The following is a 24,266-nucleotide window of genomic DNA, read 5'->3' as shown; positions in this document are numbered from 1 at the left end:
AAAGTCTGTGATTGACCAGTTTTACCTCAATCACACAATATGCAGACAATAAAGTACTGTTTCATATTGATTTATATGATCGTCTGATTATTCACCATAAGCCAACAAAACGTACAATGTCTTTTACACAATGTATTTTTCTATCTATAAATAATACGTTTCTTGTTGAGAATGATTTATCTGACATAATATTTTAATTGTACTTGAACTGTACCCATTGTTGTTTACAAAACCACTGATCAGTTTAACAAGATCGATGAGATAATCGCAAATAAACCACAAATAACACATAAAAAACGATAGAGAAGTTTTATCATAAAAAACATCAATGGCCCAAAATGGGTTAAATTCGTACATTTGTAAATTAGTGTTCGTCAGATTTTTTTTTTGGGGGGGGGGGGGGTATTTTTCCATTAAATTCTGTTGTTGACATAGTTTAATTTAAGGAGTTTGATAACATGCGTTTTAAAAAGAACGAAAAACCGATAGATGAAGCATGCACTTTACACAGATTGCGAAAGTCAATTAATTTTTCTAGAATTCATTTCATTAAGTTCCATTTACAGAACAAGTAAATTCATAAAAATAAACTGCATATGTGTTTTAGGTGAAAGTTAGGAACAAGATTATTACAAAAAAGAAAAATACTGTCTAAGTGTGCGCAAACACAATTAACATCTGAGATATTATATGAAAACATCTGTCTACTTTTCTACAAACGGGACATATGCTCCTAATGCGCATCATATTTTGCTCTAATAGTTATGCACTAAAACTGTGAAAGCTATATATTTAATATTTTGGTATATCTTATCAATAACACACACTAAGAAAACTAACTCTTTCTTTAATATATTTTAGCTGTCCTCCATATGTTGTCTAATTTTTTTAAGTGCCATTTTAAGGCAATTTGTAATTCAAGAGGAAAATTTACATTTGTGTCAATAATTTATTATATTAATATATCTTATCAATGAACAAACTAAGAAAACTAACTCTTTCTTTCGTATGTTCTAGTCTTCCTCCATATGTTGTCAAATCCTTTAAAGTGCCATTTTATCGCAATTCGTATTTCACGAGGAAAATTATACATTTTTCATAACTGTTTATATTTTCACGCATCTCTTGTTGTTACAAAATGTGCCCACTTTGGTAATTTTTTAGAGACCTGTGTATCTTTGTTGTTAGATTTTAGAGGTTTGAATATACGGTATATCTTTTTCCTAATCCTCTTGGCATCTCTGTACAAGGTTGCAGCATCGAGGCAGATGACGCCTCCAATGATGGCGACAATGACTACTACACCAATGGAACCGATGCCAACGGCGGAAGCTCTGTTGTCACTGATGGTCCAATCTTCTTGTGGTGCTCTGCTCTTAACCGACAAAGTTGTTGTGAGGAAAGACAAGTTTCTGGAAGAAGCATTCAGTAACCGATTTAACCAGTGCCTTCTATTGGCCAGCAATGGGTCACAATTAATGGCATCGGACTTCTGGTTCTTATCATGGTATTCCTTGGAGAAATTACTGCTATGCATTGGTGTGCTTTTGGACCTACTTGGTTTATTAGAGGATACTGTTATTTTCGGTACACCTGTTGTTTGCAATAAAGATGTTTGTTGTTTGTGCATTGTCGTTTTCTGATTCATTGAGACTTTACTTTGTTTTGTTGGGATAGTTGGAGATAGTATATTTAAGATTTTACTTTCCGTCATAAAAGTGCCGACTCTTCTAAATGAACTTTTTTGTCTGGTTGTTGAAGCCATATAGTTTGTTATAGCCTGCCTATTACTGTCTGTAGTCGATGGTTGTTCTGTTGTTTTTCCAGTGCTTAACATTGTTGTGGTAAGCATATCTTTCGAGGCAAACACTGTTGTTGAAACTTTATTCAACTTCACTGGTGTTTCTACTGCTTGTACTGGTAAAACCGTTGATGATGCCATTTTTGGTAAAATTTCCGAGTTTTGTATCTCGGACAAAGTTGTATGAAGTGCTGATGTTGACATCGGTTTTGATATGTTTCGTTTAAGGTGTTTTGTGTTCACGATTGATACAGTTGAAGTATGTAGGATAAACTCTTTAGCTTTTTCGATTGTAGTTGTTTCTTCCGATTTTTGTAAACTTGTTCGGATCCTTTGTGGATTTCGTATCATAACAAAAGTTGATGATAGCGTAGGATTTGGGAATGCTGCAGTAGATCCAGCATCAACCTCGACACTTTGGTGGCGAATTGTCGAAGTAATATGTTCTTTTAACACCTTTTTTTCTCCTTCATTGGACAGTTTTTTGTTTCTTGACAGGGTTCCAGCATTCTCAGATTTTACAAGTTTATTTCTCTCGAACGGCATCAATGTAGGTACACCTAAACTCTGATTTATTTTATCATCGAAAGACTTTCGAGCAGTTTTTCTATTTTTGTCAACTTTAACGTACAAGGAAGTGTTTTGTAAAGTTTTTAAGTTTGTTGAAGAATCTTTCACAGTACCTCTCTGTCTATTTTGTTCCAATTTGTTGAACACGTTATTGTCCGCTGGGAGCAGTGGAGGTCTATTTTTATTTGTCAGGGAAGGCCTGTCTATATTGGGGATGTTTGGTTTATTGGTTATCGGGGGTGGTAAAGGAAGTCGAAGCCAGAATGGTTGATTTGCAATTGGAGTTTGCTTTTCAATGGCGACGGTCGTAGTCTGCAGGTAACTTGGAGTGGGTTTTAGAGATGGGTGGAACGATGGCCAATTTATATATTTACTCTTTTTCTGCGCAAAATCACTTGAAGCCAAGTCTGACGCAAACCGACGATGTTTCCTCGGATTATTCAAGAAATTATTAAACTCAATGGCGGGGAGACACTGGGGATCCGTTGATTGGTGAGTGCATCCTCGTCTGTCGGCCCGACTCGTTGAGAGGCCAACCACACAAACAAGCACTTAAATTAAAAAATAATTCTCTTATAATAGAAACCCTGCAAAAATAAGGTTTTTTTAAAGTTGTAAAGATAATAAGTTATGAACCATGTGAAAGTAAAAGAGTTAAAATACATATAATATATTTTACAAGATTATATAAGATAATACTTTTAATAGAAGTTACTTAAGTATATATTACATACAACTCATAAAAAATCCTATTATAGAAGTTATGAAGTTTATAAAATTTATACCTATACACTTTTTATTGAAATAATTATTCAAGTACTTTTGTTCTACAGGGGTTATCTCTCTTATACCTGGATGTCAATCAAACAAAATTGACTCATCGGGATGACGGCAAGACATTTTTGTCTTGATGATGTAATGTTTACATTCATGTATAATTATTCTAGAAAGATAATATTTGAAATTAGATTGATTTTATTTATAAATAACACCTGTGATTTATCACTTTTAAAAAAATGTACACAATCATAAGTATTATACATTGATTTTAAATCAAAGTAATGGATTCTTTCTTTCTTTATTCCATTTAATCAAACGATTCTGATAATTACCCCATTAAAATCAAGCTTATTGATACCATATGATAATTATTTGATTATCCTTTGTTACTTGGGACATATTATTCTTATATTGTAATAATAAAATTACACGTCGTATTTTAAGGGGACCTAGACACGACAAATCAAGACTTGATTGAAATTTATACAAATACGACACATAAAACTCGAACTTTGTTTACATAAGAAAAAGAATAAATTATTCCAAACTCTGTATCTTGCTTGTAACTCGATTTTTGACTTTCAAATTTTGACGAAGTATTTTAAACACCCATAATAATTATTCCAGATATTAAAAATGGAAATATAAAATTTGAAATATCGATATGTTAGCTTAAATCGTGCGTAAGTCCCTTTAACTACTTTCAAAAAATGATTTGTACCAATTTAAAACAAGAATAGAATTCCAGGGTCCCCCGCCGGTCAAGCAGTATACTAGTATCGAGTCTATCGACCAAGGCTGATTTAGGAACTTGACCAAGGTATTAGTGGTATAAACATTTGGTTTAAATTTAATGAAAATCCGTAAAAATTTGTAGGCATGAGCGCGCTTACAAGGTCAATTTTTGGAAAAAAAAATGGAGTCATTATTGTGGTCAAAGTCCCATAACTCCAACAAAAAGTATCGACCAATGCTGATTTTCGAACTTGACCAAAGTATTAGTGGTATAAACATTTGGTATAAATTTAATAAAAATCTGTCAAAATGTGTAGGCATGAGAGCGCTTACAAGGTCAATTTTTGGATAAAACTGAGTCATTATTGTGGTCAAAGTCCCATAAAGCCAACAAAAAGTATCGACTAACGCTGATTTTCGAACTTGACCAAGGTAATAGCGGTATAAACATTTGGTATAAATTTAATGAAAATCCGTCAAAATTTGTAGGCATGAGAGCGCTTACAAGGTCAATTTTTGGATAAAACGGAGTCATGATTGTGGTCAAAGTCCCATAACGCCATCAAAAAGTATCGACTAATGCTGATTTTCAAACTTGACCAAGGTAATAGTGGTATAAACATTTGGTATAAATTTAATGAAAATCTGTCAAAATTTGTAGGTATGAGAGCGCTTACAAAGTCAATTTTTGGATAAAACGGAGTCATTATTGTAGTCAAAGTCCCATTACTCAAACAAAAAGTATCGACCAATGCTGATTTTCGAACTTGAACAAGGTAATAGTGCTATAAACATTTGGTATAAATTTAATGAAAATCCGTCAAAATTTGTAGGCATGAGAGCGCTTCCAAAAAAGTGTGACGGACGGACGCACGGACACACGGACGCACGGACCCACGGATACACGGACCCACGGACACACGGACCCACGGACGGACGGACGCCCGGCATTTCTATGTCCCCGCTCCGCGTTGCGGCGGGGGACAATAAAGCTATCCAAATCACAAGCCATCGTTTAAGAAAATGCAAAACATATTCAAGACGCCACCGTGGAAATCAAAGTAAAGTAGAAAATCCTCATCATTTTAAATGGAAATAATAGTTGTTTCTAAAAAGTGTATATGTAATTTACCATAGAAAACTCGATTTATACTGAAACGGCTACGTACTCGTAACAGTTATTAAACATACATACTATATTATATTTGCTTGATCCAACAACAAAAGGGCTGTAATTAGGCTATTTATCTTGTTTTTTAACATAACTTGTGCGATAGTCAGAACAATCTATTGCTTCACAACAAATGCCCCGTAAACCAAGGTGAATAAAAGATTACTGTTAGTACTGGGAAAAAATCTGGAATGTGTCGAGTAAAAAAAAATTCTTAGAAAATATTAATTTTTTTTACTTTTACTTCCTTTCTTTCCCCATGCATTAGTCCACAGAGCCAGTTTCGCTCGCCGACGTCTTATAGAAATCAATAACTTAATTTTGTTTTAAAAATCTTAAAATGTAAATGTCTAGATTTTCCAGAACCACAAGAATTATTTATAGGTTCGAAATAGTCAGAGTACGCGTGCATTTTTTCCATGCAGATTTGCCTCCCGGATTTTGAGCATGCGTATCACCATTAAAAATGATTAAGGAAGGAAGCTAGCAATATAAGCGTAACACTGTCCGATATTTCAGTTAAATTTACCACAATTTAAACACAGACAATTGACGTTTTAGTTTGTATATATGTAGTTTATTGTGCGAAACCATTTATTAATATCTTTTTAATAAAGTTTAAAACAAGACTGTGACGTTGTTAACAAGATATACGTGTGTTATTGTAAGAATTTTAATTTTGACGCGCAACTTGATTGGCTATAACAAGTTAATTCACATCTAAAGTATGCCTAGGTCACATTTTGACGCACGTTACACAATAGATTTATTAATGCCTTTAACGTGATACAATAATGACACAGTTTGTCGTTATTCATGACATCACACCTTTCTTCTGTTTCCATTCATTCTATCGAAAACTAGATCAAAAAGAATAAATTTAATAGCATTCTTTGAGGATATTTTATGTAGGGATACAATTTTATACCGGACACTTTATTATTTCTAAGATACATTAGCGTGAGGCATACGATAGGTATATTATGTCACAGATGCTTATAATGTTCCATTATAAAATGGTTAAATTTTTTTCCACAAGAAATCCATAATTCAAAGTATCTATATTTATTGTTTAACCCAAACTTTTACTCATTATTGTGTTGTTATGTAAAACCATGTTCAGGGGCAGCGCCTGCAAAACAGGCATACCTTAATCCATCTTGTTTTGCAAACACTCTTATCAAATTTTCTACCATCAGTAAGCGTGGATGATGAAGGCATAAAAACTAAAGCAAATTTCACAAAATCAAAGTTTCTCCGTAAATTAAATTGAAATCTCTTGTTACTTGAGAATCCTTAGCTTGCCGTTGCAATATTGAGATGAACTTTTCTCTAAATACATGTAGATGCTTAAAAATAAACAAAAATGTCAAAGTCAATATGGAGAGCTATAATTGTTATTATACGGCTTCGTTTTGTAAATCACAAGAACTAAACTTTAACGGTGGTCGATTTGGGATATAAGTTATCCTTAGCATGCTCAGTTTTTTTTAAAAATAATGTTTTGTTTTTTTTCTTTGCCTTTTACTTGATTTTCAATTAATATTTTATGAAGAAATTATTTATGAATAAAATCATAATTCAAATGTTAACCAAAAATTTAAAAAAAAAAAATTGAAAAGGTTCCTATTAAGACACTACCCAAAACTCAATTGGAAATGATTTACTAGTATGCAAAAAAAAAATCAAAATTGGTGCTGCGAAGAAGGCCACAAAAATTCACGAAAAAGATTGAAATTTTGATATTAAACTTGCAAAAAGGTGATGATCTATTCTGGGATATGATTTGCAATGGTTTGCCACGAAGTCCTATTTGGTCTTGCAGTTTTGTGGTTTCAATATGTCACAGTCTAAAAGGAATAGGGATGATAACGATTCCAAAGATCACTTTAGGATTCTTATAAAAATATCAGTAAATGATTGATGAATGAAAAGATGCATCAATTAAATTATCGAGTTTTAATTCATATTATTTTTTTAATTGCAAACCTTGAGGTATTTGATTTACTTGAAATAAACCAAAAGTTTTATCAATGAAACCACATAAACTGTTTTTTCGGTATTTTAATCATTGAACAGAAGAATTTCTTAACATATGACTGTACAGAATCAGTTAATTCGAAATGAAACGCGGGATGAAATCATATCAATTTGTTTGTTTTAAAGTTATACCTCGGTCGCAGTGTTTAAAAAACAGTTGGATTCAAACAGTCAACGTTCTGTGGTCATCATAAGGAATACACAAACGACATGTTGCAACTGTTTCCTCTATAGACGATTTGCAAAACAAGTGATTCTAAAAACTGATGTCTCACTCTCCAAAACCATGCTAAAGATTTTTCGTTGATACAGTTCAACGCTAATCAGAGGTCAAACATTTATCAATTATTCCTTAAAGGACGAAACAGTCCTTACATCAAAATTACAAGTTCAACGTGTTTATTAGGTATCAGAGTTCAATTTTTTTTCGCTTGTATTCAGCAAAGAATTTACAGGCTTTCTTCTCTGATTAGAAAATGCAATAAAGTAAAAAGTGAAATTTAAGAGGCGATTCCTTATTTCAAAGATAGTTGATTTATTCGAATAAGAAAAGATTCTCAACATATAAATCATCTAATTGACTTTCTGAAGGTCACTTGAGATTTTATGAAGTATAAATTCAGAATATATCGAAGTATCACACCCAAACTTAAAATTAGCAGACACTTTACCACATGACATGTATATGAATTATCAATCAATGCTGTGTTTAGAACTATTCTGCCACTACATTATACAAGTGATTCAGCAATCTTTGAGGATAAAATTTTTGGATAATGATGTAGCATCTCTGAAAAGTAATTGATGGATGTCAATTACAAAAGGGGAATTGATTTCAAAATTCTGGAGTCAAAGCCGTGTTTGTTTCAAGCGCAAGATTATGGCAGGGGTTTGGATCTCTTTGGTTCTGAAGATAAATATAGATAAATTAAACTTGAACATTTTATCCCTTAATCATGGTAATATTTACATGTGTGGATTGTTTTAATAGCATTGAAAGAAATACGCAATAAAACTTGTGAGGATCCAATTATTGGATTACATTGAATGCCAAATTTTATGTTAATTTATATTTCTCAATTAAAATGTATAAAAAAAAGATATGCTTTCACACGGACTGCATATTATTTCAATCTTCATTATTAAAATTTCTAACATTCGATTATATTTGCTACCATTTGCTATATATGTTTAAATGCTATATTTTTAAGATGGAACTTTCTTAACGTTTGCTTATGAATGTTGTTATTGCATTATCTAATATATTTGGCTAAGATCCATGGTTGATGGATACATTTTACAGGTTCTTAACAATTTAATTTTGTTTTTAAAATGATCTATACCAAGAGAATATTAAGTCAAGATTTGAACAATCGAATTTTGATCAGATACCATTTTTATAAATGTGTTACAGACGATCGTTTGATGAATTGATAATTTTGAGATAGATTCCATGTAGCGCTTTTGTCAAATCAGTGCTACATGTAACATCAAACAAACAAAGAATGCATTTAAATTATGATGGTCATCTTTATCAGCAATTTGAAACAGCATTTTTTACACCAACATTTAACCAGAACGGTAAATCTTATGCCGTCCAAAAAAACCCCATACTTTGTAGTTAAAAAAACCCAAATTCATGCAATTTTGTTTTTATTTTATAAGAATAATTTATAAATTTAAAACATTCACACTTTATTAAAAAATAAAAGATTTTTTTTTTTACTAAATCTGTCAAATGATCTTGATACCCGCTATTGTGATTTTCTAATCTTACCTGCAATAAAACCACATCTCGTTATAGCCATTTCAAGCTAGAAAATAATACCATAATCTCAAATAGAAGGTTTGGATGGGATTTGCATTGCAAGGGTATTCAGTTCTATTCGTGTGATTTAGGATTTGCCAAAGGCGGGAAAACATTTTCTGCATCTATTTGAATAAATCCCAAAGGCAATCGATCGTACAATACCCAACTATTTGTGCAACGAAGAAGGAAATAAACAAATCAAATTGTTTATAGTAGTGAATATTTTCGTATGTTCATAGATCTTGCTGATACTTTCTTATATTCTATATGTTTATTTATAAGATGAATACTGTCATAATTTGGGAGTTGCTATGATGATGCTGAAGGATTTATTATAGGTTTTGCTTATTTGCTTTTTGGTTATATGATTTGCTTCGATTTTTTGTTTTCATCTGAATACATTATATTTTACGAACTTGCGCTAGAAAAAATTACGCTTCACCTGGGATAAATGACAGTTGAAGGTCTTTTTATTGAAACTTTGACAGATAATTTATTTGCGGATCAAGGTTGCTAAATACATTGTATGTTTCTTATGTTATTGGTATGTATTTATAAATGTTGATTACTAATTGACGTAATTCTTTCACTTAAATATTTTTTTACACATTTCAAACACCTGCAGTTTTCAAAGATAAGAATGATCTTTAAGTAGTGCAGCTCTTGATAAAATTAGAAAGGTGAGAGAGAAGACAAGATAATATGTTTTTTAATCACATTTGCATCCATTAAAATGTTATGAAACAACCCAAAACATCAAGTGGTGTACATTGCTTTGTAGTTTTATTATGAATGATACTATATTTTACTGGACTTTAACCTTTAATTTATTTTTAAATTCATATCCATCACTTACCATATAATTTATTTATGGAATTCTTCATCATTCTGCATGTATAAGTAAAGAGGACGTACTGATTTAAGGAGAATGTGCTGGGATCTGAATCCCAAAAAGAATTAATACCAAGGTGCTAATGTACCTATCAGAAATAATCAAGACTTTGCCATCGGTAGAGAAAATTCTTAGAAAGAGAAGAGCTATAAATACATGGGAGAGCAAAACTTCCGTAAAAACTGTTTCCTTCTTAAATAAAAATATATATCACCCACGACGAAGTTTGTTCAGTTCGTCACATTAAGACGTAATGCCTTTGATCTATGTTTTCTCTAAACAGGGAGTTTAAATGTTTTACAAAAGCTTGTGGAATTAAACTCTGTTCGTGCTGCGCCAACTTGTATATAGGGGCAAACGGGCGTCAATGCAACCGGAAAAATCCCCTGATGTAAATGAGAAACTGACAGCCTCAAATATTTATTTACGCAGATTTCTCCTGCACTATTTATCGGGCGATGTCTGGTCATCATTAATAATTCATCTTGGTTCACTTAATACAATTTGGTTATTGTGAACAGAATCCATATTTTCCGGAAAATGTTTTTTTTCCTCATATAAATTTCTTGTTATAAATGATATTTATATATGCGTTGAATAAATATATATATTTATCTATATATTTACTTAAAATGTATCTCAACTTGTAACAAAAAAAAACCAAAAAACTTTTATTTAGAGAAAAAAGAAACGTAAACCCGTTTAAATCGTTTTATAAATTCCCTATCATTAAGCTTTTGCAGATAAATCAGCAGATTAAGAGGCCCTCCTCATCAATCGCTTATATTAAGATTTTCTATTAAGATGCATTAAACGAGATGTTGATCCTCTGAAGATAGACAAAGTATTAGTGAAAAAATGTGAAATGAATAGTGAAATCAACACCCATAGGTCACTTACTTAGCTTTGACATTAAGTAGACGTTTACTCAGAATGCAAAATATTTAACTTCTGGTAATGAATGTTCATCTATTGTATGTTTTACACCTTTGATAATAGGGGGGAAATATGAAAGAAAAGTAGGTCAACTACCTAATTAAAACTCTGTGGCCATTGATTATTTTCTAAAAGTTGAAAGATATTAAGTACCATTTATAATTTGCCCAGTTTTAAATTGATTTTTAAGAATATCTCAAAAAATAAAATGTAACATTTATTTACGCAAGAATGCCCATAAATTGAAAATCTATGAATTTTTACCTGATCAGGCCCCGCCGTCACCAACTTTCCTCAAGTCATTACTCGGCCTCAAGTCTGAGTTTTTACCTCAAATTCATGCACATTTCCTTTAAGGTATTGAGTTGGGGACTGAGCTGAGGGATTTAAAAATTTTGGTGACGGCGGGGCCAGACTTTAACAACGGTAATTATGACGTCATAAACAGTGTATTTACCCCTAATTTGTTTTGACGAGGATGGGTCTAATTTGTTCTGCCCTAGATTTTTGAATGAAATATTTTTTACATGAGTTTATATAATTATTATTTTAAAATGAAAAAATATGACATTTACCACCCCGTTTGTTTAAGGGGTCATCTCAAAGTTTGTTAATTTTTAACATAGGGCCCTATGGGATTTTGCTTGAATTGTATCAATTTTGCACCTTATTTTTAAACTTCTGCCCTAGAGATTTTTTTTTCTGTTTTACATATTAAAATTATTGCTGAAAGGCATTAAATGGTCAAATAAAAAAACCTTTTACCTCCTGGTTTGTTCCATGGGTCTTATCAAAGTTGTTTTTTGTATGCCCAATTTCCCAGAATTGTCAGATAATGGCTATTTTTTTATTTGACAAAAGCGGAAATGATGATCGTTATAGTAATTTAAAAACATTCAGAAATTTTTAAGTTATAAATGAATATATCACATCACATATTAAGGGTCATTAATTTAAAATACATGGTTACTATCTTGAAATATATGAATTAAGCTATATTTAAGCAGGTTAAGAAAACGTGACAGAGGGCTAGGCTTGCTGAACCCTCCTCATGTTTTCGACCCGAGTCCAAATATAGCTTATACTTCGAGACATTTATGCTTATTTCACAATATAATATCAATTTTACCCATCGAACGAGCTATTTTCAACAAATTTCGCTGAATATCTGCAGTTGAAACTATCACGCCATGGCGTCAACCAAGCAAAAAGATGACGTCATAATACAAATGAAACGCTGCGCGAAAGCGTGCATACTCAATCTGTACTTGGCCTCATTAAAACTAAGCAGACGACAGCAATATTTTAATGGTTGTTTGAATAGAGAACTATGATCGCAGCCGTCTCTCACGATGATATTAACATAATAACTTTTTTCATTTGATACCACAAAAAATATATTGGTTTTGTTCTGGGCGACGGCTGCGGACAAATTTTTCTCTTCCAAAAACTAATTGGAAATGGACTGTTTTTCATTATTTTTTACTACATCTTAGAAATATAAAAAGTTTTGAAGTCATTTTCCTTTTGTGAAAACATAATAAAGGTGTATACCTTGGTACTTTATATCTTAAAAATCTAAATATATGAAACACCAATTCCTTTTTTCATTGTTTTTTTATAACCTCCTGTAAAGGATGCCTGATCTTTATTAAGAATACTTTTTCACTTAAGAATACTTTTTGACAAGTGCTTTTTAAATTATCTTAGAGCAGTGGTCCTGAAAGAGAATTGTTTGAAATTTACAGACAGACGGATGGACAGACAGACCGACAGATAGGAAGAGATCAATACAAAGAAAGCTCCCTTGAATTTTTCGCTCATATGAGCTAAAATATATAAAGTGAGCTAACCTCAGTTCTTGCAGTTATTCTTTGATATGATTTAAATGTACAAACTTTGTTGAATGCACCTTGTTTCTAAACAAAGGTAGGTGTATGGATGTATAGCAAGTTTTGATTATTGAGGAATTTATTTTCATTGTGTAATCATGAGAGATGCTTGGCGGTAACAAATGGTTTACCGCCAATGCCTAATGACCTTCAAAACCACTGGCATGTATCTTTCCCGAATATGATTCGTAAGTTTGATGTAGTATCTTCTGCTTTAGGTCAAACGGTGGATGTTTGGAATATCAAATACGATATGAAATACCATATTTTAAAATTATGGTGATTTAATGATGAATGTTGAGAGATATTTCATTGGATTACATTACAGCATATGAAACCTTTACTGCTTCGAAATTTCTCATTCTTGTAATTTATTTTAAGCATAAACAAATAGTTCCTAGCGGTATTCACATTTATTTTAGGTCTGAAAGTGAAATTTTATTTCAGCTTTCAAAGCGTATACAAAAACTTTGTTTACATGACAGAGAATTGTGAGCTCTGTACTTCGCTTATAACATGACAAATGCCACTCAAATTTTGTTTGTTTGTTAGAAATGCCTTACTAAAGCATTGTAAATATAAATCAAAGTTCTGAAGTACTGACGGGAGTCGATTTTATCGATTATTATTTATTTTAGAATCAACGAAAATGGACCCCTCATCCGAGCATACCCCGGATGTGATGGATGAGGGACATTCTTGGAGTACAGCCGGAGGCTGAGGAGTATCAATAGTATATTTCTTTACCAATTACATGCGGGCTTGCTATTCAAAGAATTTAATACCCCATGTGACCTCACTAGTATAAATAACCACCGCCATGCTTAAATCGCTCATAATTTAAAGCAAATCTATTGTCAATGCATAAGTATCAAAATAGGCGGGGAAAATAAATTCATGTACTAATCCATGTCATTCTCACATGGGTGGGAAAGTTGATACTCCTCAGCCTCCGGCTGTACTCCAAGAATGTCCCTCATCCATCACATCCGGGGTATGCTTGGATGAGGGGTCAATTCTTTTCATACAGCCTTCGGCATATCGGAGCATCAATAGCATGTTTAAAGAATTAACAATAAATTGAATCAAATTGTTTATTAGGAAAAATCACATCAATCACAATTTAATACACCATTCATGAAAGAGTTGGACTCATTATTATTATCAACGTCTCTGAAGTAAAATCTCTAAAAAGTAAAGTTCTTTGATGGGGACCAGTCTCCAGTGCTCAAAATGTTCGATAAAGAGAGATGCAGAGGCGGATGCTCCACGAATTGAATGTGCATTAAAAATATTAATGTCTATTCCTGCACTTTCCTTTACACATTTAATCCACCTAGCTACAGTACTTGTGGAAATTTCATTAACGGTCTTAAAGGAGACGAGAAGTTGATCACACTTGCGATTTTTAATTGTACGTTTGATATATTCCTGTATAGTACGCACAGCACAAATTTTCTAATCCTTGAATCTTTCAAGAGAAACAGAAAAAGACTTTCCTGGTCTAGATGTCTTAAGTAATGATGAAAAAAAAAAACTCTATCTGAACTAAGAGTCATGTTCTTGATATTCAAGTTTACGAGAGTTTGTGCTCTAGCTGCTGTTGATAAAGCTAAAAGTGTACATAACTTCCAGGTAAGATGCTTCATGTCTAATGAATTCAAAGGAAAAAGAGATATCAAATATTTAGGAACTTTACTCACATCCCATGTAAATTTATATCTTGGCAGGCTAGGTCTTAAGTTAAACAAACCTTTCATAAATTTAGTAAGCAAAGGTGAATTTTTATTCCAACTTTGCTCTAATAATGATAGAGTTTAAGTAACAGCTACTTTGTGAGTATTAATACATGAGTAAGACTTTCCATCTTTGAATAACAAAAACAAGTAAGACATCAAATCTTTTTCAGATGTTTCATAAACACTTTTGTTTCGTTTATAACACCAAAAAATAAATTTCCGCCATGCAAGGTCATACAATGTATTGTTTTTGTGTTGATCCTCTCCCAATCGCAACTTCTCGGGCCTTTCCGGCAAGCTCGGAAAAACACCTCGAATGTATTTACATTACCGGATGTTAGAATTTTATACAAAATGGAGTCGCTTCCCATTAAAATAAGTATCGGCTAGACAACCTTATAAGTTGTTTCTGTGTTATATTTAAGGGTATATCATTTACTTTAATGAAGTCTAGCTTACATCTCAACAGATCGTAAAATGTGTTGTGTTTATATCAAGTTTTATATAAAGGGGGGTTGTCATGGACGCCTAGGTAATACGTTCGAGGTGTTTTTCCGAGCTTGCCGGAAAGGCCCGAGAAGTTGCGATTGGATCCTCTCCATGAAGACACTATGGCAAGCTTAACATTTTTTGAAAATCCTTTATCCTGCAAGGTTTTTTCAAGAGAAAACTGCAGGGCTAGAGTAATTTCCTTGTTCAAAAGGTGGTGTCTTTTTCCTTCTGTCATCAGATCTGAATGTCTTGGCAGTCTAACTGGAATAGAAACAATCATTGATAGTAAAAGGGGAAACCAAGTTTGGGATCGCCTGACAGGAGAAACAACAATTGCTTTTTCTACCCTATCTTCCCTAATTTTATTACAAATTCTACCTAATAAATGAAAAGGAGGAAAAATATAGGGCATCAATCCTGTCCAATGAAAAGTAAATGAATCAATTTTCCATGTACTGGGACTTAATCACCAAGACACATATTTCTGAATTTTATAATTTTCATCCGATGCAAAAAGATCAACATCTGGACAAAAAAAAACCTGTTTGGTAATTCTATGGAAAATTTCTGATTTTAAACTCCATTCACAGGATGTAGAAGTTTCCCTAGAATAATAATCTGCCACCAGATTTAATTTCCCAGGAAGATACTGACATGTTATCCATATATTCCTTGTACAACACCATTTCCAAATATCTTTTGCTAAAGAATCCATATCTTTTGACACAATTCCACCCATATAATTTACATAAGAGATGGCTGTTTTATTGTCACACTTTATGCCTACATGAACATTGGTTTTCTCATCCATTAAGTATTGTATTGCAAAAACTATGGCCAATAATTCCAAGTAACTGATATGGAACTTTTTCTCATGTTCTGACCAATTTCTGCTGAAGTGACCTGGTAAAAAAACCTGCACCCATTCCAATACAAGGCATCAGATTCTATCCAAAAATCTATGGGCAGTAAACAAATAGGTTTACCATTTTTTATTTCAATAATCTCTATCCACCAAACGATTTCCTCTTTACTTTGATCTGATAAATTTATATTCCCATCATAATTATCATCATTTTCATACAGTGCCCTAACTTTGTCCCTTTCTAAAGATCTGTAATAAAGGGGTCCAATTGAAATTGCATTGAATGCATGTACAATGAGTCCAATGAAAGCTGCCACCTCTCTTATACTAATACAGTCTTCCTGCAATAAACTTTCAGCAGCATTTTTTATTTTATCTATTTTGTGTCTTGGTAAAAATACCTTAAATTTCTTTGAGTCAATTATCAACCCAAAAAAGTCAATTATTTGAGTTGGTATTGTCACTATTTTCTCAAAGTTATTATAAAAACCTAATGAATGTAAAGTATATATAATCAGTTGAGTATTCTTCATACATAAGACCAGACTTTGGTTAATAATGAAAGAATCATCCAGATAATAAGAACATCGCATGCCAGTAGATCTCAAATAAGCATAAACAGGTTTAAAAATCTTTTTAAAAATTCTGGGTACTGAAGACAATCCAAATGGTAAAACCGTAAAATAATAAATCCTTCCATTCCATTGAAAACTCAAATATCTCTGAAATTGCAATTGCAATTGGAACACTAAAATAAGCATCTTTTAAATCAACACTACAGCAAAAATCTCCCTTTTGTAAAATGCTCAAAATTTGATTCACATTTTCTTGCTTAAATTTCTCATATGAAACAAATTCTTTAAGACTTTTCAAATTTATCATAGGTCTAAGCTTTCCGTTTTTCTTAGGAACAACAAATATATTAAAAATAAATAATTCATCACGGTCATCTATTTCTCTTATTGCACCTTTTCTTAACAGTTTGTTAATTTCATCATTAACAACCATAATTTCCTGATCATTAAAAGAAATTTGAGATGGCTTTTTTAATTGGTAAGGTCTTTCATCGAACAAAATTTCATAACCTTGGATTGTCTTCAGAACCTATGGATCATTAACGATCTTTTTCCATTGAGATACGTGATATTTAATTTGCCCAACACTTACCGTGTTTGTCTCATTTAGTATTTCTCTCGTCTTCCTCTCTTGTCTGATCTTGCTTCTCGTGTTCTTCCCCCTAAAAAAGGTCTATTAGATCCTCTTCCTCTGCCATAATAATAGTTGTAGGAGAAATTCATTCTTCCCCTGTAGCCTGCATTGCTATATGCACCTCTATTAAATTTGTCCCTCTTGTATTTATCAAAATCTGATAACTCCTTTCTTTTCTTTTGTATATCAGAGCCAAACAAAAATTCTGTTACTGGCTGAGTGGCATTGCATATGTTAGAAAACTTATTTGGCAAAACTTTTCTCAAAAGAAATCTCCTTTTTGGGTACAATTGATACACATAACTACAGAGTGCAATAACTGCCTACTTTATCAAATTTCTAACTTCCTTCAAGTTCTCAATTAACTTTGACATTTCAGCTATTTTAAGCAAAGGAACAATCCCTGTTGCTATAGTTTTTTGAACGGCTTGAAAGCCAGAGTCTCTACTTTGAGCAGATTTTCGCATAATATTCCAGATATCTGGATTTACCTGAGAAGCTAACAAATATGTACAATTTGCTGGTCGGGGGTGACTTTCAATTATTTTCTCTGTTTCACCTTCTTTAGTACAGAGAGTGTTCACCATGTTTGCTAATTTGTCATCAACATTCTTTCCTTTTTTTATCTGACGAGAACCATTCTGGAATATCCCAATCATTATTTACTTCTTTTTCTTGTTCAAATGATTCTTTATCATTCATGAAAAAGTCAAAATCATTTTCATCATTTACACTTGAGCCTTCATTCTCATTATTATTGACATCAAGGTCAACACTCTCTTGTTCTAACTGATCTAATTTTTCTTTCTGCAGATTATAAATACACCCAAATATGTCATTAATTGCCATCATTTCTTGATTTTGTCAATATTTTCAGTGTCCATATTCAATATGGCATTGGTAATATCATTACCAGAAATGTCAGCCTTCTTATTTTTCTTTGCTTTCGTGGCATTTTTGCTGGAACTTTTACGTTTGCCACCTTTTTTACATGCTGAAGACGGCTTCGCCGTCGAAGTTGAAGGCCCATGTTCATTATCATTGTGTACTGCAGAACCTGCAGTTGACCTTATCTCATTCATGTTAGAAGCGAGTCTTTTCTCTGCCTCTCTAATGTCCTCACTATCAAAACCCTCAAAAGACTCACCAGCCCAGTCTGCCATTATTGATAAAACGTCAGAATTTTCTGTCGAGGACATGCATGTAAGTTTCAACAACAAACTCGTCTCACGTGAAAACACCCAGACCACGTCTGAGAAACAATAACACACTTTGAAAATAAAACGTGTACTAAACACCCAAAGTTTAGACATTGTCTTAACTCAAATTTTAATCAAAAAATTCTCAGATAATACCTTATAGCCCGCACAACGTGCGCCAAGAAAAATATGAGCGACTATGACTGTTATTTAAGAGGGTTTTAAATTCTTTGAATAGCGAGCCCGCATGTAATTGGTCAAGAAATATGCTATTGGTATTGAAAAGAATGTTATTTTGCATGGCAAGTGGTTTCTTCTATTTATTTGATTTACGAATATTTTTTATAACATGAATACTCGGACTTTTCCGAAAAGAATTTCGAGAAAGCCCCATATGAATCTTGTCGTGTAATATTTAAAGATACTATTAATTTTATCAACGCACGTGTCAGTAATCGAAATATTTCTAACAAATTGTATGGATCCAAGCAATATTGAACTCTAGTTTCGTTCAACCAGACGCTCAGCTGTCTCCCTTAATCTCCGACGAGCAAGAGAAATTCTCTGCTTGTCGAAGATTTGCGGAAACCACCGATCGTCTGGTTGAACGATATAAACTCTAGCGTAGGACTACATACCACTACAAAAAATGTCTATATTGTTTCCTAACATTTAAAATCTGACTATTTTCAAGGTATCAATAAATAAGTTTCCTTGAAAAACAATGCTTCAGAATCCATTACAGCGAATTTATCGATTATTTCTGAGAACTAAGTCTTGTCAGCGGTGATGATTTGTGCTTAGGTCCAAACACTGTTTCACTTTCGGTTTACCAGAGTAACTGCATAGGAGATCTAGAGCTGATTAAAATCAACTCCCAAAAAAACAGAAATATAATTCTTGATCAAAATCGTGAGCATCCCCGTTTAACATCTAGACAAACATTACGACCAGGCTTGTGGCGAATTACATTGTAAAGTAATGCATTACATTACAATTACTTCATGAATTTGGGCATTAAATTACCATTACCATTACTTGATTCTCTTGAAGTAATGCATTACATTACCATTACATTAGTAAAGTAATGCATTACCATTACCATTACTTTGTTTTAAAAAAGTAAAGATAATAAAGAGTTTTTGCAAATGTTTCAAATAAATAAACATATATATAAATAAACACTCTTTAACATATCTACAGGTTCATGCTCAGTATCAGGTTCAAATTCAATGACTATACAAGAGTCTTTCTTTATTTGCTCAATATATAATCATCTTGTGGCATTATGAACAACATATTACATAAGTAAAATGATATTTATAGACATTTGGCATGATACAGTGTAGGATACGAAATAGAGACACAGAATTACATGCATAACAAAAAACAATTTATGGCCATGGAATAATGTTGCGGTTATCAAAAGCTAAATAGAGATATTTCCCCAGATTACACAAATCTTTATAATTTTGGACACTTAATTGTATTAATTCATAAACAGATGGTTTTCCCCCAGTTATATTTCTTAAGATACTGTATTTGAATCGTATTTCTTTCTACTGAGGACACTTTAAGACAAAAGATTGCTGCTGCACTTTATGATCGAAGTTTCAAAGGGTTCATCTTTTAACTGCATCCTGTTAGTTTGAAAATCTTCCCAGCTATACTAAATAAATGTTTTACAGGAGCAGTCAAAGTTTGGACTGAAAAGTACTGTTTGACGATCTTTATCTCAGGATATATTAAGTGCAATAATAGAAAAAATACATGAATCTTGTATTTTCTATCAGTCCAAACTAATGAACAGTGTACTTAATATACAAGAGAGAGAGAAAGAGAGAGAGAGAGAATAAGTAAGTAAAATTATTTTCAAATGGGTTATAATATTGGAAGTGATATTGATTTTCATCATGGATGGACAGTGCATTCATTTTGCTTTTAAAGGTGCATGTCTGTCTCCTATTCTATTGGGATATAGCGAAGGGAAGGGGATTGGGGTGTTCAGCACTTCTTATAACAATAGATTGTTTTGATACTTAGAATCCTTGGGGCATAGTGTGTTGTTGACACATTTCTTATTGAAGTGCAAACAAATTGGAGTAAATTGTTTAAATGATTAAAAACTCTTAATATTAACACTCTTAAAAATGTTATGAAATTGTGCTGTTATATATTTAGTAATATTAACAATTCAAAAATGAATTTAAAAAAATCTTTTTTAATAATACAATTAAAACATTTTTATCTCAAGAATTATTGTTTTCTTCTTAAAAAATAAATTTAGTCAAATTCAATTTCAATTTATTCATCACATTTTTAAAAGTAAACATGCATAAATAAGCATAGTAATGCAAAGTAATGCCATATAATGCCAGCATTACACTAGATTTTGGAAAGTAATGAATTACATTACCATTACTTGTAATGCTAATTTTGTGGCATTACACATTACTAGCATTACTTTGAAAACATGTAATGCATTGCAATGCATTACCATTACATTTAGCATTACCCCAAGCCTGATTACGACTAAACACAACTCAATAGAGATAGCATAAGATCAAGTTGTACTACATCAGTCAATCTTTAGTTTATTCCAATAATTAACGTTTCATTAATGTACCAAAAAAGACAATTTTCTTCCCTGATTAGTTTATGTTAAATTTCTACGTGCTTTTTTATATTAAAGAATGTGGATTTGCATCTTTAATAACTTAGCTGAAAGTCAAGCTTTAAAATAGAGTAGAGGATGTGTGTACCTTTTACTTTGTCAAAATGTATTTGATGCTTATAAAAATATTTCTGTTTTGGGTTATGTTTTTGGATCATATCTAAATTTTTTGATTATTTTTTTCTCTGAATTAATTGTAGATATGTATTTAAATGCATGGAGAAAATCATACAAAAACAATCAACATTTTCAGTTTCTATATGGAATTTTGTGAGCTAAACAAAGAACAACGTGAATCTTTTGCATTATTCGTAAAACCAAGAACATTTTTCTATTCATCTATTAAAGTTCTCATTAAAATTTTTCTTTCTGTTAATAAATGCACTCTAGAAATATTTTTAAAGATGTTTTGTGAATTTTAAAAGGAAAATGAGAAAATAATTATCTATTTAAAATGCTTCTTCACACAATAAATAATATGCATACGCAAGGTTTTTAGAATATTCTATCTTTATCAGATGATAATTTTAAATTTTATAAAAATGCTGTTTTATATTTTACAAATATTTAGTGTTAGTGCAAAGCATTGTTTAAAATACAGAAATATAATTGTAGAATATTTCAAAAGAATTGTGTATTCACTGTACATTTTTCTCTGGTGACCTGAATTATTCAATAAAGCAATTTAAAGAGTAAGACTTCTTTCTTTAGTTTCTTTATTTCAACTCTCTTAGTCTGCTTCCAATACACAAACACACGTTTCACAGAAAGCAGCATGCTGTATTGGATCCATGCAAGTATGTACATTGTAAAAAAATATTCTGTAAGAAGCACATAAAAAGCACAAGTAGAATAAGCTCTTAATCGTTTACATAAACACAATTTACATAATAATTCACCTTTTTGTCGAAAGTGGCATTAGTCACGGGAGCTTGGAATACATTTTACACCAATGTACCAAATATAATATTCAATGACAATGAACATTGGTGTAGAGATCAAATAAAAAATCGCAGAAAACATCAACTTTATAACTCGTAAAGGAAAATGTCAAGATGAATTTAGACTTTGAACAATACTTTTACTGTGACAAAATAGAATCTCTATTTTGGAAAACAATTAACAAATGAACAAATGATCTAACATAAGAGATTTAAATGTCAATGATTTTTATGAATGAGAAAGTTGTTTAGTGGTTTTACTTTACTACCTATCTTCCTGGAAATGGACGAGTAAACGTTTTTTTGAAGCATCATATAAGAACAATGAATCTCTCAAAAAAGAAGACAATAGTTTTAGTTTAGTATGGTAGATGTGCGTAGTTCGTTCTGGATATCTGTGTTAACTGGACGTAGTCAATAATAGGTAAGAACATCTTTAACATCAGCTCAATTCAGTGGGGTTTATTTTAGATATTATGATCATAGAAGTCTACAAACAGCGGAAAGTTAGTGTGTCAGAACTAATGATAATTGGCTAGGGCAATGATATACACAATACAAATCATTAAGCTATACAGTGAACTGTCAAAACCAGGTGTTCATCACATAAACATGAAGCCGTTTATGAGTGTATTAAGGTTTGCTGTGAATTGGGAGGACAGGTAGAAACGCTATTCATTACAGCTCATTGCACGCCGTGTCAATGTTTGCTTGACTCGATTCTCAGGGATCTTGTCATTCGAAACATGATCCTTTCAAATCAAGATTCTGTGTAAGATCCACCAAACCTGTACTTTAAACAAACCAGTTGGTTTTTGCATTAAAAGTACAGATAAGTTTTAATGAAAGACATTGCACTCTGGGCATGTTTATTGCCTGGATTGATGTCATTCTAGCGCTGAACACTGCTGAATTTGTTCGTGGAATTTCATGAAACAAGCTAATTCACATTTGAATTTATCCAACACAGCAGCTCTGGAATCACAGCTTTTCCTGCAGTTATCTAGGGCGGTTAATGGATTGTTGATGCAACTTTTTAATTGTTCGATAGTTGTTGGTATCGGCTGCTGTGGCGCACTAAGTATGCCTCTTGTGGTCATCAGCATGAAAACCATGGAAACAACGTAAAACATCTGCATCTGTTAAAAAAACAGTGGTGTTAAAAAAAACCCAATCCCTAAAATCTTAATGCAGCACTATCAAAACAAAAGAAATTACTATAAATGTTGGTGTTTTATTTAAAAAACAAATAATGTTTAAAACAAGGGCTTAGACTTGAACCTTAAAATTGTTTTTTATTTTTTTTAACAAGATGAATCGAATAAAAAAAATAAAAAGATGATATTTAAATGGGTTCTATACTACTTCAAAAATAAATGTAGATGTGTCCTACCGTAGTAACTTCAGAACAGTCTTAATTGTCTATGATAAATTATTTAAATTTTAAAATTTCTCTTCAACCACTTTGCAAGATGATAGTACATTTTCTTCTTCCAAATTTCGAATTGTGTTTATTCTGCTATCATATAATGCACATTTTATTTTATTTTGATGTGAAATAATGTCAGCCTTAAATGCTTATGTTAATATTTATTACAATTCTGCTTTCACTATTAATAAATGACGTGCAAAAAACTATATTTTACAAATTGCACCAATTTTACCTGAAATTCCTAGGTATGATAATTACTGCTTTGATCTTTTCTGAATTGAATGAATATGGCAATTGATATATGGAATGTCAAATATGTTTATTTATCTGATGTCTTGCAGCAGTTTAGATTCATTTATATCTAATTAGAATACAAAAAGCATTAATGATATTTGTAGGATTAATCAATATACAAAATCTACCACTAATGATATTTAAGCTTGCAGTTTTTTCCTGTAGTTTAGTATTTATTCATAACCATCGATTACACTGCAGCGTGCACTGAAAATTAAAAGTAAACTTAAAGCAGCATAATTTAAAGCCGATCAATGAGAAATTAGCACAATTGCACCATCTTTAAAATTAACTTTACAATACATACCTTGAATTTAAACGTAACACAAAAACAGGACTTTCCTGTTCCAGTTCTTGCTATATATTAAATCACTGCTTCGCAAACTTACAACTAAGTGAAGTTTTGGAGGACTCGACAGCAATTTCATATATTAAGATCTAGAACCGGAAGTGACCTCTAGGGTCATGATCATCTGTTCCAAAAGCCAAGCAAATTCATTTATTTAAAAGACACAAAAACAGTATAAATGAAGATTATATGTTGGTTCGATGACGTTTTCTTGTAAAAGAGTCGCCCCATAAGAACGGAAACTTTGCTGAATCTACATCTATTTTGCATAATTTTGACAATATTGACAGGGAGAAAATAACCACACAACACATTTTAAGTTGTGAAGGGTATTGCAGAAAACGAAGTAGGACGTGAAAACACTTGAGGGGGTTGTACTGACGCCCTCTGTAGTATTGCATTCTTGTTTTGCGTATTCATTTGGTGTTTCGACCCAAAACCTCAA

General features: G+C 32.0%; 1 protein-coding gene across 1 annotated transcript; it reads right to left on the bottom strand.

Moving 5' to 3' along the window:
- Positions 1 to 250: 250 nt before the first annotated feature.
- Positions 251 to 8,976, bottom strand: LOC117689469 (mucin-3B-like). Its single transcript, XM_066087997.1, has 2 exons — positions 8,875 to 8,976; positions 251 to 2,922 (listed from the first exon to the last, which is right to left on the bottom strand). The coding sequence occupies exons 1-2, from the start codon at positions 8,903 to 8,905 to the stop codon at positions 1,115 to 1,117; spliced, it is 1,839 nt and encodes a 612-aa protein (XP_065944069.1). The 5' UTR covers positions 8,906 to 8,976; the 3' UTR covers positions 251 to 1,114.
- Between the last annotated feature and the right edge of the window lie 15,290 nt (positions 8,977 to 24,266).

This window comes from Magallana gigas, chromosome 6 (assembly GCF_963853765.1).
Source record: "Magallana gigas chromosome 6, xbMagGiga1.1, whole genome shotgun sequence".
Lineage (NCBI taxonomy): Eukaryota > Metazoa > Mollusca > Bivalvia > Ostreida > Ostreidae > Magallana > Magallana gigas.
This window is presented reverse-complemented; position numbering and strand designations above follow the sequence as displayed.

Excerpts from the sequence above, each read along its gene's own strand:
- LOC117689469 (XM_066087997.1), bottom strand. The coding sequence starts at position 8,905 with ATGGCTATAACGAGATGTGGTTTTATTGCAG. Across the intron at positions 2,923-8,874 it reads GAGATGTGGTTTTATTGCAG|TGCTTGTTTGTGTGGTTGGC; the intron begins GTAAGATTAGAA and ends TTTTAATTTAAG.